This window comes from Maylandia zebra, linkage group LG18, assembly GCF_041146795.1.
Source record: "Maylandia zebra isolate NMK-2024a linkage group LG18, Mzebra_GT3a, whole genome shotgun sequence".
Taxonomy (NCBI): domain Eukaryota; kingdom Metazoa; phylum Chordata; class Actinopteri; order Cichliformes; family Cichlidae; genus Maylandia; species Maylandia zebra.
The window spans coordinates 25,949,916-25,966,385 of NC_135184.1; the positions used below are offsets into that span (position 1 = coordinate 25,949,916).

The following is a 16,470-nucleotide window of genomic DNA, read 5'->3' on the forward strand; positions in this document are numbered from 1 at the left end:
TGGCCTGAATTTATATATGCAAACATGTAATTATATTCCCCAAAAAAGACCAACTATTTTTTCAACCTATTTTAAACCCAGGAATGCTCAATACTGAAATAAAAAAATGCATATTTGTATTTAACATTTGTTATGAGCTTAGGTTTATGGTGTTATTTTGAGCTAATCACACCAGAATCACACCAGCGTTGGACTTGTCCCATCACCTAGTCATAATAGCCCAACACTTATTTTGGTCTGTCCCCTGTAGGCCAATGTTTTTTCCCTACTCTAAAAGCTGCACAGTTAGTATCTGTAAGTTTGGTATGGCACAATTTTTACACCAGATATGATAGCTGAGATAACCCTCCTGTTTATCCAGGTTCGGGAGTTGCATCAGGAGTAAAATAGCTTGTGACCCCTTCAGACATGGGGTTGTATCTCCTCCCAGGTTGAAGCGGGGTTCTTTAACATGTAAGGCAAGCAGCAAATTGTATTGTATTATTATTGTTATTTGTCCAAATAATGTTAAAAAATTGATTTTTCTGCCTAATGTCACAAATACAATTTAAAACTGTATGGGATAAGAAAGCACCATTGCAAAGACAAAAAACAAAAAACAAAAAAAGAACTGCCGTTTATTTCTATTCTACTCAACTTTTTTTTTTTTTTTTTTTAGAAAATCTGCCTTCAAAGATTTCATTATTGTATGACATTGTGATCTAGAGAGGCAAAAAACGTTTTTAGTTACAGTTTTTATTTCGCCGCAATCGCAAAATAAACAACCACACATAAAAATGAAGATACCACAAAACACAAGCAAAAGATAAATAAATGCATTTATTTTTAAAGTAAGCTAGTTCAAGAAATTTGCCTTAATAGTTTGTATTATTTCATGCCTTTGGTCACTGTCCTACTGTATCGCATTGTGTAGCGTAACTGTCCCCGCCCCGCGCGCTGTCGTCACGCGCCGGGTAGCCAGTGAGGCGGAGGGAGGGGGAGTTTCACACGGCGGAGAGGCAGGCAGCGGCGTCGCAGCGCTACAACAAGAGCGGCTTTTGGGCTTTGTTTCGTGGATGTGAATGAGCTCCATCACCTTCTCCAGAAATGTTGACGGATTTAAGGATATTGCTACTTTTTAATTTGTTCGTCCTCAGGCTTCATTTCACAAAAGGTCAGTTGAAAATTGTTGCCCCCCTCTGCGCGCGAAACGCTATTGAAATAGTAGATAAAGGCTGGTGTGTGATGCTGAGCTGACTGGAAGCGCTCTCTACTCGGCGCGCGCGAGCGTGCGTGTGATACCAAGAGAGCAAAAAGGCTAAAAGGGACTACTTTCTAAAAACAAATTAATGCGCAAGTGTGTTGTTTAATTCACTTTAAAAATGTAATAGGTGAGGTTTCAGGATAGGAAAAAGCCTCTGCGTGTCTGTCATGCATCTGTCATCCATACTGCATCAGAGGTAGTAGCTGTAGTAGCACAGACTGACTGACTGACTGAATCTTTGTCTTTACGTTTGGAAGAATTGAGTCGTGCAGACCCTGGGCCTCTTCTGAGCCCTTCTGTCTTTGAACTGTTAAATATCCTGGGAAAAAGGAGACCGCTATCTGAAAGAAAGCATGCACCATGACGCCTCTAGCCCTTCACCCAATTGACCTGAATGAAGACTGAATATCAATTAGGCATTCATTTGCAAATGACAGTTGAACTAGCCTACAAGAGATTACTGTTATATCCAATTGTTGCTCATCCATCTGGACTCTTATCTCTCCGTTTGTTTTTGTTTTTGTTTTTGTTTCTTGCAGCCACGGATGAGTGTGAGGATGGACAGTTTCAGTGCAGCAACAAAAGGTGTATACCGACCATCTGGAGGTGTGACGATGATGACGACTGCTCAGACAACAGTGATGAAGAAAACTGTCGTAAGTGTTAAAATTAAAGGAGAAATAAACACAGATTAAATATGTTGACTGTGGACCTGCCACGACTAAGGCGTTATTACACAATAACATGTTAAAGCATGATGAAAATAGACATTAACTATATTAATGATTATAACAGTGCAACCCCTCCATCCCTGCTTAATCATAAAAACATCCCACCGTATTATCATGAGGATTAGTCCAGTCAGTGTGATCCTAACCATCAATAGTACTAGAAAAAGTTTAGCTCTGAGTATTCATTAGAGCTAGTCTTTCAATTTTGATCACGATTCGAGTGTGTGCTTCAGCCTGTGTATTTTAAGTTGTGTTTTCTTATTGTGTTAAAAGTCATGAACCAGAAAATGAACCCGCATCCCTCCCAGGTTTCTGCCCTTTCATAGCTTTAGATTTTTTTTTGCTGGCTTTGCTATCTTATTAGGATTTTATCAATTTTCTTTCTACTCACGCATTGTTCACAACGGCCCTGATTCCATAAAAGCCAGCAGAGTTTACAAAGACGCACAAATGCAATCATGCTTTGAGTGAGGATGTGTGCGTTCGCCTCAGGCTAAGAGCGCGTGCAGGTGATTTCATCCCTTCTCCTCCTATAAATAGAGCACTCAACAAGCGTGTTTTCCTAAAATGCGGGTTGATTGGGTGGAACCATTTTCCAATCATCTTCAAATGAAAAGCTGTCCAGGTGAGGGACAGACTGCGTGGTGCATCGCTCCAGTGCACAAAGCTCTGACAGGTATCTTGGATGTGTTGTTCTGGGTGGAAATAATAGAATTCTGCTTTCCTTTTTGACAGCAAACCAGTGGCCTATATTTTGAAAGAATGCTCGTGCTGAAACCAGTGAAATTGTGCCAAAGCTGAAGCCGAGATTTGCGTGTTTGCAGTGCAGCTTCTTTTGTGTCTGGGTTAATTGTGGCTCGGGAGAAAATTCTACACCTCCCCACGCGATCTCATAATGCATACACTCTCTCTTTCTTCTCATGCATCTCTCTGTTTTTATGTTTTCTCTCTCTCTCCCTTTCTCTTCCACAAAACTCCATCCCCCACACAGACCTGTTGTATACAACCACCTTATACTTCCTATGCGTGTATGGAGGTGTTTCCCTGTTCTTTCCTTGCTTCTCGTCTCCGTCCCAGCAGGACGTGTCCTCAGGCACGCAGAAAAGCAGGTCATTTGGAGCCTGTTTGCTCCTAAAACATTCATGTGTCACTGTTTCAGACACGCACACGAATTCTGACGTTTGGAGAAAAGTGATTGCTCTGCCAGGCTTTATTTCCTCTGTATTTCTTTCATAGGAAATTGTTTGTGGGTTTATTACCCCCTCGTGTGTTTTCCATAAGGAGGAGCTTCTGACACATTTAGGGTTTGAGTGAAAACACTCCCTCTGAAAGCCTTTTAAGCTGAGACTTACTGTCAGCCCACCATTTGATGATTATGACTGTAAAGCATTACATGTTGTTTTATTAGAGAGCGGTACATGTGTGGCCTTAACTCTGTGTCCATCTCCTTTTCCTGTGTGGTCTGTTGTATCTGCGTGGGCAGGCGCTTGTTTCCCTGAGCAGAGATGCAGGGTTTCTGTACCCGCTTCTCTGTAGTGTGTGATCAGAGAGATGCTAAGGATGTTGGCTGTTAAAATTGTACTCCTCTGTACTCTGGCAATTGTTAAAGAATGATTTACTTATCTTTGAGTCATTCTCACAGGTTGCCTCTGTAAGCCGTTTTTCTCTTTCTCCATGTGAAAAGACAGAAGTCAGCCGGTGTTAGGCGGTGAGGTGAAAACCTGTACAACATATGCTGCGTTGGGGGGAGAAGGTGCTGAGGATTTAGCTTGTAAATACAGCAAATCCTGTTCAGAAATGACACCGTTGGTTCTCGTTGGCTGTGAAGCGGTAGCATTTTTTAAATTAAGTTTCTGAATGGCTGAGTGGATTGTCTCACTTTTTTTTTTTTGCTGAAAATATAATATTTCATAACACAATGCCAAGCCAGATATTTCAGTGACTGAATGTGTGCAACAGACCATGGTTATGAAATATGCTGACAGGAAGGAGCTGCAGCTCCTTATTTGTCATGCCAGTGTCACTTTCTTTCTAACCTGACTGTCGCTGGCAGAACAGGTGTCTAAAACACACCAGAATTTCTCATACCAGTAATCTTTATGCACCATGGTGCTTCTCCATCCTTTACCCTGTTTTTGTTAACACCATCCCCCACTAGTTCACCCCCGAGACTGCAATCCCTATCACTCAGTACACCCCTACCATCCCCCCATTATCAAACTATTCCCCACTGACCGTTCACTCACTGCGGGGACCCATACATTCATACATGCATAATTGCAGTCCCTAACTATGTACAGACACATGTATGGGCCAGACACATGTTAGAATAAACAGAATCACATGAGTACTAATGCATGTGCACACTGTATTTCTGCAGCAGAGAAGTTCAGTCCATATATAAGAAACTGTACATTTTGTTTACTGGTTGCATAAGTTCCTGGGTGAGGATGAGACGCAAATCCTCCCTCCCTCTCGCTGCATCTGGAGTTGACAGCAGTGGAGGCAACAAAAGAATTCCTCCTTGAATTCTTAAAGTCCAATTTGTGCCGACTCTGATGCGAAGTCGGCGTTTAATCCTCGTCCTGATTATAGCAGCATATCGCCCACTTGCCATCTATCTGCGCTACCTTCAAAGTCCAGAGTGTCCGCTTGACTCTCCTCTCATCCTCGGATGTGATAGGAATCTATTTAATTTGCATTCATGAATTTAACATTCACACCTGCAGGGAGGCATTTCACATCGCCACGTAGCGCTCAAAGTCTTCTGTTGTTTTACACCGCGATGCAGAGTCAGCAACAGGCTGCATGCCTCCTCTCTTTGTCTTCTCTTAGTTAATAAACCTCCACCACTCCCTCATTGCCACACTCACTTTTGAATCTGCCGGCACTCCTCCAAACCTCCCGTAGTCATTTTTTTATTTCTTTGTTCTAAAGCCTTTCGGTGGATGCAGATTCTCTGCTATAGTGTCGAAACCACAGGCCTGCTAACACACCAAGTTTCAGGAAATTAAGAAGCCTCTGTTCAATGCTTGATAAATGCTTGTTTAAAGCTCTATTAAGAGTCCTTAGAACTCACACATCTGAGGCACACTGAGGTCCTTTTAATAGCTTGAGTGCGAAGAAATCGGTCAATATTTTTTAATATGGTCTACTTCGTGCATGATCTGTAAATTGGTTTTATGATATGAGAATAGGTAAGATTATGTCAGTCAATATTATTGTTTTTTTATTTGGCTGCTTGCTAAGTTCTTGAAGGCAGACAGTGCCTCCCCTGCTGACAGAGTATTTTTTGTCATCAATTTAAAATAGCTCACTGGATTTTGTTTTGAAATCCTTCCTTCTTTTTCTTTGCTTTATTATGCTTATGGTATTTCTTTGGCTGCAAATAAAACTATCTGTTAAGCAGTAAGTCATCTTCCGCTTATCCGCTGCATTTTATTTTTCAAGGCTTTCCTCTTTCAAAAAGGGAAAAGTCCTTTGTTATCATAAATATCCACATCTCTGAATGCTCACTTGGCGAACTATTTTTACATACTTTTTGGAACAACTTTGGCCTATCTACAACATCTTCACTTCTTTTTCTGCACTCACGCAGCAGATTCCCACAGAAAGCTAAATGGACTCCACTTTAAAACTCTCTACAGCCTCATGACTCTCTGTTTCTGTTGGCACTGACGGCTGGTCGAACACGCTTCCCGCCAGCTCTACTTTTTGGGTATTTCCGGCTGTTTTTATTGCTCTGACAGGTTATTTTTCTCCTAGCTGTGTTGACATCACCCACCCAGGCTAGTTGACAGCAATATTTCACAAAGTAATGCCGACTGATCAGACACGAGGAAACAGTTTTGCCACCTGCTGAGATCTACTTGTAAATTCAGAAAAATAATACCATTCTGTGTGAGGTTCTGCTTTGTGTCGCTGAGGTTTCAGAAAAAAAAAAGATGCCTTGTATTTTTGGCTTATCAGAGTTAAAAACATTTCTTGAGTGAGTGTGTTTCACCCCACAGTGTCTGAATCTTTTTTGTCTGTGTTCTTTGAAGCTTGAGTGATTGAGTGAAGTTGAAGTGATAGAAAGTGGGAAAAGAAATTATTATGACCCTACAGTGTGAGTCTGGGAGGTTGTTTTGTGTTCCTATCAAATTCTCCCCATAATCTCCACGGCTGTTGTCAACAGACACAGCGTGGAAAGGATTACGCCTTTATCTCTCCAAGCTATGAGGCATTTTTTCTGTCGGGTCTGTGGTCAATTTATGTTATGTTAATTCACAAAGATGTGATAATGCCTCAATTAGTCACCAATTTGAAAAGCTACGATAAAGCAAATGTTTTTATTGCAAAAATGTATGGCTTTTAAAACATGTCAGTTCGGTAAACAAACTGATCTTCTGATCTTTCTGATCTGTCCACTTGATCTTTTCCTCAAGAAACAAAGTCTGTGGAAGATCTTTGAGATTATTAAGCAGTTGTGGAAGTTGAAAACTTCTGCCTAAAGAAGAAAAACAAAATAATGTTTGTATTACTGCAATAGCAAGTGTTTTCCCATTTTTAAGGAGAATAACAGCAGTAGTGTTCTATTTCCTGTTATGTTGAAAAACATGTCAACAAGTCCCCTGATGCACCTTACTAGAGCATTTAAGAGCTTTATTCTTGTTTACAAAAACAGAGTTTGTATAATTCTTATGAGCTTGAAAGTATGAAGGTATAACTACCTTTATTCTTCAACACATTTCTTTAAGTAGTCTCCAGGAATAGTTATTTATTCTAGAGACACTCAAAGCTCCTCTTTGGATGTTGGCTGCCTTCTGTTCAGTTCTCTGTCAAGATGATCCCACATTGCTTCAATAAAGTTGAGGTCTGGGCTCTGGGGAGGACAATCGTTGCTTATAGCGTTCCACTGAATGTTTTTCTATCTAGATATGCTTTTACTGCATTGGCAGTGTGTTTGGGAATATATTAAATTATGAAATGCTTTCCACATGGTATTGCATGCTGGATCAAAATCTGATGGTACATTTCTGTGTTTATGTCAAAGTGAGAAACTTAGCTGTAGCTAATGAAGATGATGGTAGTAGCTAGAATTCTCTTAAAGTAGCCAAATGCCTCATGATCAAATAAATAAAGGACATGAATGGATGAATGAGATTCCTACTGTCCCAATATGCAAGTTACTTCATCATCAATTTTTTCGGATCTACAACAACACTGGCTGAAATGCAGTCTCACAAACTGTGACTGAGCCCCCACTGTGTTTTACAGATGGCTGTGGACACACAGTGTTGCACCTCTCTCCCACCCTCTGAATATACCTCAGCCTTTTCTCCTTGTTTCCGTTGATTAAGAATGGCTTCTTGACAGCCACACGTCTACTGAGACCATTTCTGATGAGGCTTCAGTGAACAGTAGATGGATCAACTGAAAGGCCAGATGCATCTCTCAGGTCCTGTGTCAGACCTTTGATGGATTTTTTCCTGTTTCTCAAGGAACTGATTTTCAGATACTGTTCATCTTCTTTATATAGTTTTTTTTTAGGCCTGGCAGTTCTTCTGTTGTCCTCTACTTATCCAGGTTCCTAAACAAAACATAAACTGCACATCTTAGCTGTTTGGGAATCACCAAATCAACTAAAGAAATTGGAAAAAAATTGGTGTTTTGTGATAGGCTACTAGTAGCAAAGTGCCTAAAGATACAAAAAAAAAAATTGGTTCTAAGTTGTCTGTTATGTGTAGAGACTCACTGGTACATCGCTTGAGTTGTCTTTTCTATGCTTGACTGATTCATAGGTACGTTTTAAGTGATTTGACAAAGAAAAACATTCCTGTAAATTTGTTTAGGTACAGGGACTGGAGTTAAAATGAGTAAAAAAGCAGCCAATGTTCAAAGAAGAACTTTGAAAGACCTTCAGAAAGCCTGGATAATGTTTGCGAAAGCAAGCTCCTTAGAAGCAAAAAGTTTTCCTCATTATGTAATTTATTTATGTAGTCTAAAAAAATCAGGTCCAACCTTCATTTACGGGGCGATCGTGGCTCAAGAGTTGGGAGTTCGCCTTGTAATCGGAAGGTTGCCGGTTCGAGCCCCGGCTCGGACAGTCTCGGTCGTTGTGTCCTTGGGCAAGCCACTTCACCCGTTGCCTACTGGTGGTGGTCAGAGGGCCCGGTGGCGCCAGTGTCCGGCAGCCTCGCCTCTGTCAGTGCGCCCCAGGGTGGCTGTGGCTACAATGTAGCTTGCCATCACCAGTGTGTGAATGCGTGTGTGAATGGGTGGATGACTGTATGTAAAGCGCTATATAGATACAGGCCAGGCCATTCATTCACAGCGATCTTGAGCAATTAAAATGCTATAAAATGTTTTTAAATCAGCCTTCAGTCAAACCACAGTCCTTCTGGAAACAGCTTGTTACAATCCTGTTATCTTAGAACCCCTTTTTAAATGAACGTGGTTTAATTTCAGTGGATAACGGAATTAAAAAAAGGAGCTCACCAGTAAAAATCTGATTTGCAAATTTGATGAATTTACTGAAAATAATAGGTGTTTAACCCCCCCCAAGTTCTCCTCTGCATGTGTAGACACCAATAGAAAGGACTAACTCAACAGTTCCGGTTCAACCCAACAGCACACTTGGAACAAATGCAACACTAATTACTTCCAAGACTACAGTGTGGCAAAAAAAGAGAAGCGTATATTTACCTACATCTTTATTACGATAAGAACTAAATGTACGTGCTGCTATATAGTTATAATTGTTGTGAACCTCGACTGCTCATAAGCGTCAGAACACGATAAGCTCATGTGTCGTTCTGTTATAATGTCTCTGGTTTTACAGATTAACCAGATATTTTCTTCCACATTATGCTAACTTATCGACGTGTGTGCGTGTGTGTGTTTGTGTATTACTATTTGCTTGTTTGCTGGTGCTACTGGCCTACTGCCCTGTATCTGCATGTCTCCAAGCCAGCTTGCCCTAAGTGATCATTAAGAAGTCTGCAGCTCCAATTGAGCTATTATCTCAGATTAGTGTGTGTCGTTACACAACGTTGCAGAGCGAGAGAGAGGGGATTAATGTGGGGGTATAAAACATCACTCAGCCTCAGCCTCTTCCCATCATCTGCCACATATTTATCCCTTTTTCCACTTGTCTTTTTAGTGCCTTCACCTCAGTGAAAACCATTTGTATGCATCATTTTAAAGATTACACCTCCCAGAAATCTGTGTTTATTTCAAGGGATAAAAAGCAGATATTTCTCCGAGGACACTCTTAGCAGTGTGTCTCGCCTCATGAAACTTACTGTTTCAATTCTGTTGAACTACCGAAATACTGCTGAGGCACTAAAATAACTTCATCAGCTAAAGTCTGTGCAGAGAATCTTTATTATGGAGTTAACACTGGGTTCTGGTTTCAATATTTAACTGTTTTAAAATCAATGAAAACTTTACAGGGCTGGAATTTTAATCATATCGTTTAAAGGCCGTCATTAACCCAAAATATTTAGATATTTAGCTCATATTTAGAGCTTTTCTGTGAGTTAATGGTGTAAAATGTATCCTGTAAACTCTAGAGCAGTGTTCTTAAAGTACTGGAAGTTACATATGGTGGTGAGGTAGGGCACTTTGTGTTTGAGATCTGGGCTGCTTGTTTTAACTGATAAAGTGATTCTGTTACACATCCCTGTAGTTTTTTGTAAAAGTGATTCAGTGGCAGTGAAATGAACCCAGGTCACTTTGAAAATCGATAAGACACATGCTGGATGTTCGAGAGCGGCTGCCTGCTCTGTGAACCCAGGCCTTGGGGCCGCTGGCATCCAGGCAGACAGCGCCTTTCATCCAGAATCACTGTCAGGAAAAAAAACAAAAAAAAAAACAGACCCACAAGGGATGATGTTGGCACACACTCCAAGAGCTGTGGCACTTAGCAACTTGTGACTCATTTTGGTGAAAAATGCGACTTCATGTGACACAACAGCCGTGCTCATGAATCTCTTCTGACAGCTGCGACAATGTTGGGATTGGATGATTGTGGCTGTGAGTATTACTTTATTTTGATTTATCTTTTTTTTTGGATGAGTAAACATATTCATCACAGAACTACTGAGGATATTATGCATCTCTGAAGTCAGGCCAGGGCAACACAGAGCGTCAGCACTGTGTGCGGTAGTGAATTGGAATGATGAGCAAATAGCTATGACACAGCAACCATAGCCCTCGGACTCTTTCGTTTTATTGATGATTCAATGTAGCCGGATAAAGTATGAGTGTCACCTCTGCTCACACAGGCCATATTCGCTTCCTTTTGCCCAGCTACATACTGACTCATTACATCGCCACCATCACAGTGTTGAAGCTTTGCATGCGGGCTGTCACTGCGTTGAATCATACCACCTGCCTACATGTCTCCACCTTTACAGCAACCATCAGAACAGTGCGCGTAGCTTGAAATGAACTGTGGACAATCCAGCTGGCCTAAAGAGCCATTCAAATCTCCAGACAAAGGGCGCAAACAGTGGTTATCCTTATAACAAGCAATATCCTATTGCATGGTTGTCAACTGCAGAATTGAGCAAACATAAACTCCCTTATTAAAAAGTAACTTTATTAAAAATGTTAACATTACAATTTGTGGACACGCAATGAAAGGCTGATAAGTGGCATACTGACTTTACTATTTGAGATAATGTAAGTCATTTTAAGTTAGCTTTTGCATTTATGCAACGTTAGCCATTGCTAACATTTTACCCTGTGGAACATAGCTGATTCAAAGTCAGGCTGGAGCTATCATGGCACAATTTACACTATATGGTAGTTTTCCTGTGCTTCTGGGTTTCTTTCTTCTTCTTCAGCATACAAGGACAGACATGAACACTTGTAGGTGTATGCTGCCCTGCCAGTGCCGTAAGAATTGCAGTCTTAGGACATATGCTGCCTACAATACCTGTCCTAACAAAGAAAACAAGTACTATTACATTTTCAGAATTTTGCTATTGAAATGTGTTGGAACATATATCATACATACATCATGTTTTTTTTAAAGTAAGTTTACAAAATGTAAGTAAATTGCTGTAAAAAAAAGCCTCAAATATCAGAGTAAGGTTCTGAAATTTCTAGTTTTGCCTAAATACTATCACTCAGTTATATTTAATTTCCCATCGCCTGAGGAAATGCTATTAGCTTCCCTTTCCTCTTAAGGAATGACATATAATTAAATTTCTGCAGAAATGCAGAATGTGTGAGCTAAGCCTAAGTTAAATGAGGGTTTTATTGTGTCAGGCATTGCATTACCTGAACAGTCATAACAAATTAGAATGAGACTTGAACTAATTTTCTCAGCAGTAGAGATTTAAGCAAGAGAAGCCTTGAATCTGTACAGACGTGGACTATCAAATGATTTCTCTTCAACAATGACCTTCCAATTAGCAGGAAAATGGTTTTACATGGGCTAACAAATGTCTAGACTGCTAGATCTGTACTGTAGATCTGAACAAAGAAAGATTTGCCATTTTTTGACTAGAGGAATGTAACATAACCATCCGTTCAGAGTAACTTGTTTTGCTGTCCCCCGCAGGCCTTTCTTACATCAAAGATTTTCAGAAAGATGCTTTCGCTCATGTGAAATCTGCATTTGAAAACAGCAGCAGCAGACCCAATTCGATTATTTAGTTTTCCTTGAAATATTTTGTCTGCACACAAAAAAATGGGCTGTGTAAACCTGCTTGGGTGTGTTTTGATTTAGATATTAACTATGAATGCGCAAAAACACACAGTGAAAAATCTTACCAAAATCTTGTAGCTATAACTTGGTTTTGAATTTGTAATGAAACTTATTTTACCATTATTTTCATGTTTAATCACACTGCTGTGTGGAGGTTTTAATAGATTTCTGCAGGCAGAAGGAGAAAGTACATCTCATTTCAGAAAAGGTCAGTCATGCCTGTTTAATTTATAAAGCTTATATTTAAATCATAGATATGATTTAAATATAAGCTTTCTAATTTAATCATATATAATGACATAATGCTTATTCATTATTCACCCTGTCTGTGTGTGTTAACACAAAAGTTGTGGCTTAGTATTCGAGCAAAAGTTTTCTTGGAAGTAGTTGGAAATGCAAGCAGAGAAGTGGGAAACGTTAGCTAGCAGATGGTTTGTCTGAGCCGCACTTGACCCCGTGTGCTTCCGGCAGGAATATTGCGATCAAAGCTGAGCGGCTAAGCTCTGCCTAGAGATAGATATGTTTTAAATGCATAGCCATTGGCCCATCACACGTACGCACATAGTATGGATGCACAAGACACACCCTGGCTGCACACTGAAAGGCATTGAGTTCACATGAAATGAAAACGTGGTCTATTTTATTGGTTTGTGCATACCCTTTGTGAATGGGTAATGATGTAATCTCTTGTGACATGGATCACCAGAAAAAGAAGAACCACACTGATGCCGAGTTTAGAGAAATAAAAGGAGTGAAAGAGGAGGCAGAGCCAAGGAGGGTGTCGTTGCGGAGCGGGGCAAGGCATGGGGGCAGGGATAAAGAGTGCTGCAGTGTCATTGATTTTAGAGTGGTTGTTTTGCTGTGTTATTGTTCAGATGCAGATCAGATAAAGTGTAGCCGATAAGACACACAGCCAATTAGAAATCAGCTGTAGTCTCTCCTTTAGAGAGGTGAGAGTTGAGGTTGAGTTTTCTGTTGCACTCTGCACAGAAAGAAGACAACTAAATCGCTAAGTTAACAGAGACAAAGCTCTTACTCAAGCATGAGTACAAAACTAAAAGCAATGCCAATTGGTTTGAAAGAAGAGCCACTCACTGCAGAACATCTGCTCAGGCTCAGGCAGCCAGGCTGCTGGAAACACCTGGCATTAATGCAGCTTTCCTGCTCTTCTAACACGGCTGTGTGAATCAGATTTTCTGTGTTTAACTTTAAGTCAAGGAGTGGCAAAGCAGCTTACACTGGGGGTTCAAATATATAAATATATAAAGTCATTGTGCTATTTATTTATATTTCATTCATGCTATTATATCTCTGTTTTACAAAATCAACAGGGATACTCTATTCAAAATATTACTCTATCACTTTTCACTTATATGGAACATATAGGGAACATTTCTGAAGAAGCAATGTTGTGTCTTGTAAGATGATGTGTAAGATGGTGATTACAATATTAGATACACAAAAAGCAATCAAATCTGGATTGTTGTGCTAGTATTTTTGCTTGGACAAGACTACTTCTTCCAGCCCTGATTACATTGTAGCTTACCAATAGTGATGTGTAGCCTGTGTCTTAAAAATGCTAGCCTGGTCCATTTGTTGATTGCACATGAAGGTTGATGGAGGCACTGTGTGCTTCCATCAGCCTGTTTGCAATCAGTCCAGACAACCCACTCTTTTCATTTTAGGCAATAAAACCTTTCCTCTTGATGCTTTGCCTTGCTGATATTAATATAGGTAAACCCCCCCCTTTCTTTTTTATGTTACCAGTCCACCTGTCATCTCTGAATTCTCCCTCCAAACTCTCTCAAACAGTACAAGCGGGGCACTGGATCTGCGAACTGATTGCAGAGAGTACTGTCTATATGGTTCAAGTGCTAAAGCCAAAATGCATGTATGTGTGTTAGATTATGTTGCAACATTGGTTTTATAGAAACAAATAAGTGGCTTCCACCAAAAAATTTAGTTTTTTTTATTAGCAAATTGTAGTTTATTGTTAGTTATAAGCCTAGCAGGAAACCCATTAACTGCATACAGTTTGGTGAGCTCAAGCTTAAAAAATAAAATATTGACCTCTAAGAAACAGTATTTCTTACAGGATTATTACAGTGTGCACATCTATCGCTTTTGTTTTGTACCCATTTTGTATGTGACTCCTCCTAAACCATGACATCAATAATTTACAGTGCTTTTTTACTCACTAATCTGCAAAGTCTGGTGCAGAGAACTATTACTTTTTTCTATCCACACAGCAGAAGTCACACTTTTGCATATAGTACAGTACCCTGGCCTACTTTGAATATCCACTCCACATATATTCTTACAGGGTAGAAATAGGAGTGAAAATGTCCCAGAAAAAACCTTCATTAAATTGCCTCATGCAACATGAGGATGCTATTGCATCGTAAAGCTGCAACACATTTAACACAGCCCACTGGAAATGATGTCATGGTGTTTAAGGAAATGTGCAAGCTTGCATTTGCTTTATTCTACGGGCTTGTAAAATTGGCTTTGTAAATGCAAAGACTAACCAATCCGGGTTGCGTATAAGACTTACATGTTTTCCGATGAGTGTCCCAAATTAAACTATTACCAATGTTATACTGACAGTCTTGGCATGTTCCCATAGGCCTTAAGGGTGATGGAGTGTGGTTACTTGTTTAATCTGCCCAGTTTGGCATGAAATCAGTGTTGTGACATTTTAGTCTTTAGGAATTCAGACCAAGTCTGCTGTAATATTCCTCTGCTCAGTACGGCTTAAGAAAGAATCATGAAAACAGCTAATGAATCATTTCATTTCTCTACTATTAGTTTAAATGAGGCCAACCGAAATGCTACATCTCTGATCTGTAACAAGTGTACCGTGCTTTTAATGGAACCATCTGAGCTTTGCATGCATGAAAGAAGCTGTGGTAAAGAGCCTAGCTGCTTTGTCACTTTCAGCTTTTCCAAAGACACTCAGTTGAAGACGTAGTTTGCTCATGCTGATGCATATATATTATAGTCTTTTACTGCAAAGAGAAACAGAGCAGAGCATTGAGGTAGCGTTGCATCTTTTGAGAGTAATGTGAGGTGTTTGGATTTATCTATGAATTATTTACCCAGTGTACTTACAACTCCAGATGATTTTCTATGCTTGGTAGCAAACATCCAGACCACATCTAACCTTGTGATCCTCTGTGCTTTGAGGTGTATTCAATCTCTTAATAATTATTACGTTTAAAGCATTTCACAGCTTATATCATGCGCATGGCATGAGGAGAAGTTGCTTTGTGCCACTTTGCTAACACAGAGAAGCTTTGGCGGTGAGGGGGGAAGCCTTTAGTCACAGTCTGAGTAATCTGTTTCTGTGGTGGGTTGGTTCAGGATTCTTTGATTGGACAGTGGGTATTTGGTGGGTCCACACTTAAGAATATCAGCTCTCACAGGGTCCATCAATAGGTGTCTGTGACTTTGTTCTTCCTGCCTGACTCCAGTGTGCAGTGTGTGAGAAGAAGAAGAAAGAAAAAAATGCATGCATTTAGAAACAGAGAAACAGACGGCCTAGTCAGACGTGCAGAAGTGGGCGAATATGCGTGAGCGCGTGTTATGTTTGCATGTAACTGTCGGGTGATGTTCAAACAGCAGCTAGGATTAAAGTCTGAGCATGTCTTAATTACACTTTCTTGTTGCTAGGGGCAGACTTTCTAGAACAAGAAATTTGACCTCGGGCAGTATTACAGTTATGTTAATTTTCGTCTGCAGTGGGAAATGTAAAATCTGCTCTCAGTGCCTTGTCACAGCAATTTCAGTGGCTTAGTCTGCAGGCCAGTGAGGGTGTTTCTGAAAATTTGGTCTGCAGATGCCTTTGTGTTTTGTGCTATTGGAATCAGGTCTTTGCAAGAGAAAGGAAGGAGAGAAGAAGAAAAAGAGATGTGGCTCATTCTCTGCATAGGGTAAATGGCTAATCTCCCATTTCTCATTACAGCCCCCTGGTTAGTATAGAAATTAAAATCCAGTGTGGCACACTTTTCCTTATACGGGACTGACTATGGTGTAGGCTCGCTTCATACGTTTGGTTGCTGTGTAACCGAGAGTGACAAGTCACTCTTTGACTTACTCTTAAATCCAGTATTATAAACTCAAGATGCTTAATGGAAGGCCACTGGAAAGTAGACTAATGAGACCAGACATCATCCCTTCTAAAGGCTTTTAAAGACATACGGAAACAGGAATGTAATAATATAGATTGCCCGCAAGTGCTTTTGTAGATTAATTTATAAAGTACAAGATCCGCATTCTAAATGAGAGAATCATCAGAGACTCAAATGCCCGTAACAAATAGCTCTGGGGCTTATTTACACTTGGATCCTGTATTGATGTAAAACCCAGATGCAACTTTCCATGTTATAGACAGATTTCCCAGCATTCCCTTTCAAAGTGAAATACTGGGCAATCACAAACGTTACCAAACTGCATTAAGGTTCTGTATCTAATTGAAGCAGAAGCTGGATTAATGTTCCCCAGTGTTCCCCATTTCTTATCAAATTGGCTGCTGTGAAATAGGTCATTTAGAAAAATTACAATCTTGATTGCACCTGCTTTAGTCTGCCTATCATTTTGCTCTCAATTAATGTTTTCTCCTCCTCATAGCTGAAACCTAACCTGAAGGTGTCCTTGAAGCTATGCTTAACATAATAAGAGAGTTTATTCCTGCAATGATGGGTGCTGCTCTGAGAAACATGCTGCAGGCTTTGGCATAACATCTCACTAAATCACTCAAAAGACTAAAAAGTCAAGCTTAGAGGTCTATTAAC

At 40.1% G+C, this 16,470-nt stretch overlaps 1 protein-coding gene across 3 annotated transcripts in view; it reads left to right on the plus strand.

Moving 5' to 3' along the window:
- The first annotated feature begins 958 nt into the window (after nt 1-958).
- Nucleotides 959-16,470, plus strand: part of LOC101480547 (low-density lipoprotein receptor-related protein 8) — an 84,637-nt gene continuing 69,125 nt past the window's right edge. For 2 of the 3 annotated variants that reach the window (XM_014413564.3, XM_014413565.3), the window contains exons 1-2: nt 960-1,153; nt 1,783-1,899. In XM_014413564.3, the coding sequence (XP_014269050.1) occupies nt 1,087-1,153; nt 1,783-1,899 (184 nt within the window). In that variant the 5' untranslated portion in view covers nt 960-1,086. Of the gene's footprint in view, nt 1,154-1,782; nt 1,900-16,470 lie in introns of all 3 variants that reach the window. The other variant, XM_023155227.3, reaches the window with a different exon arrangement.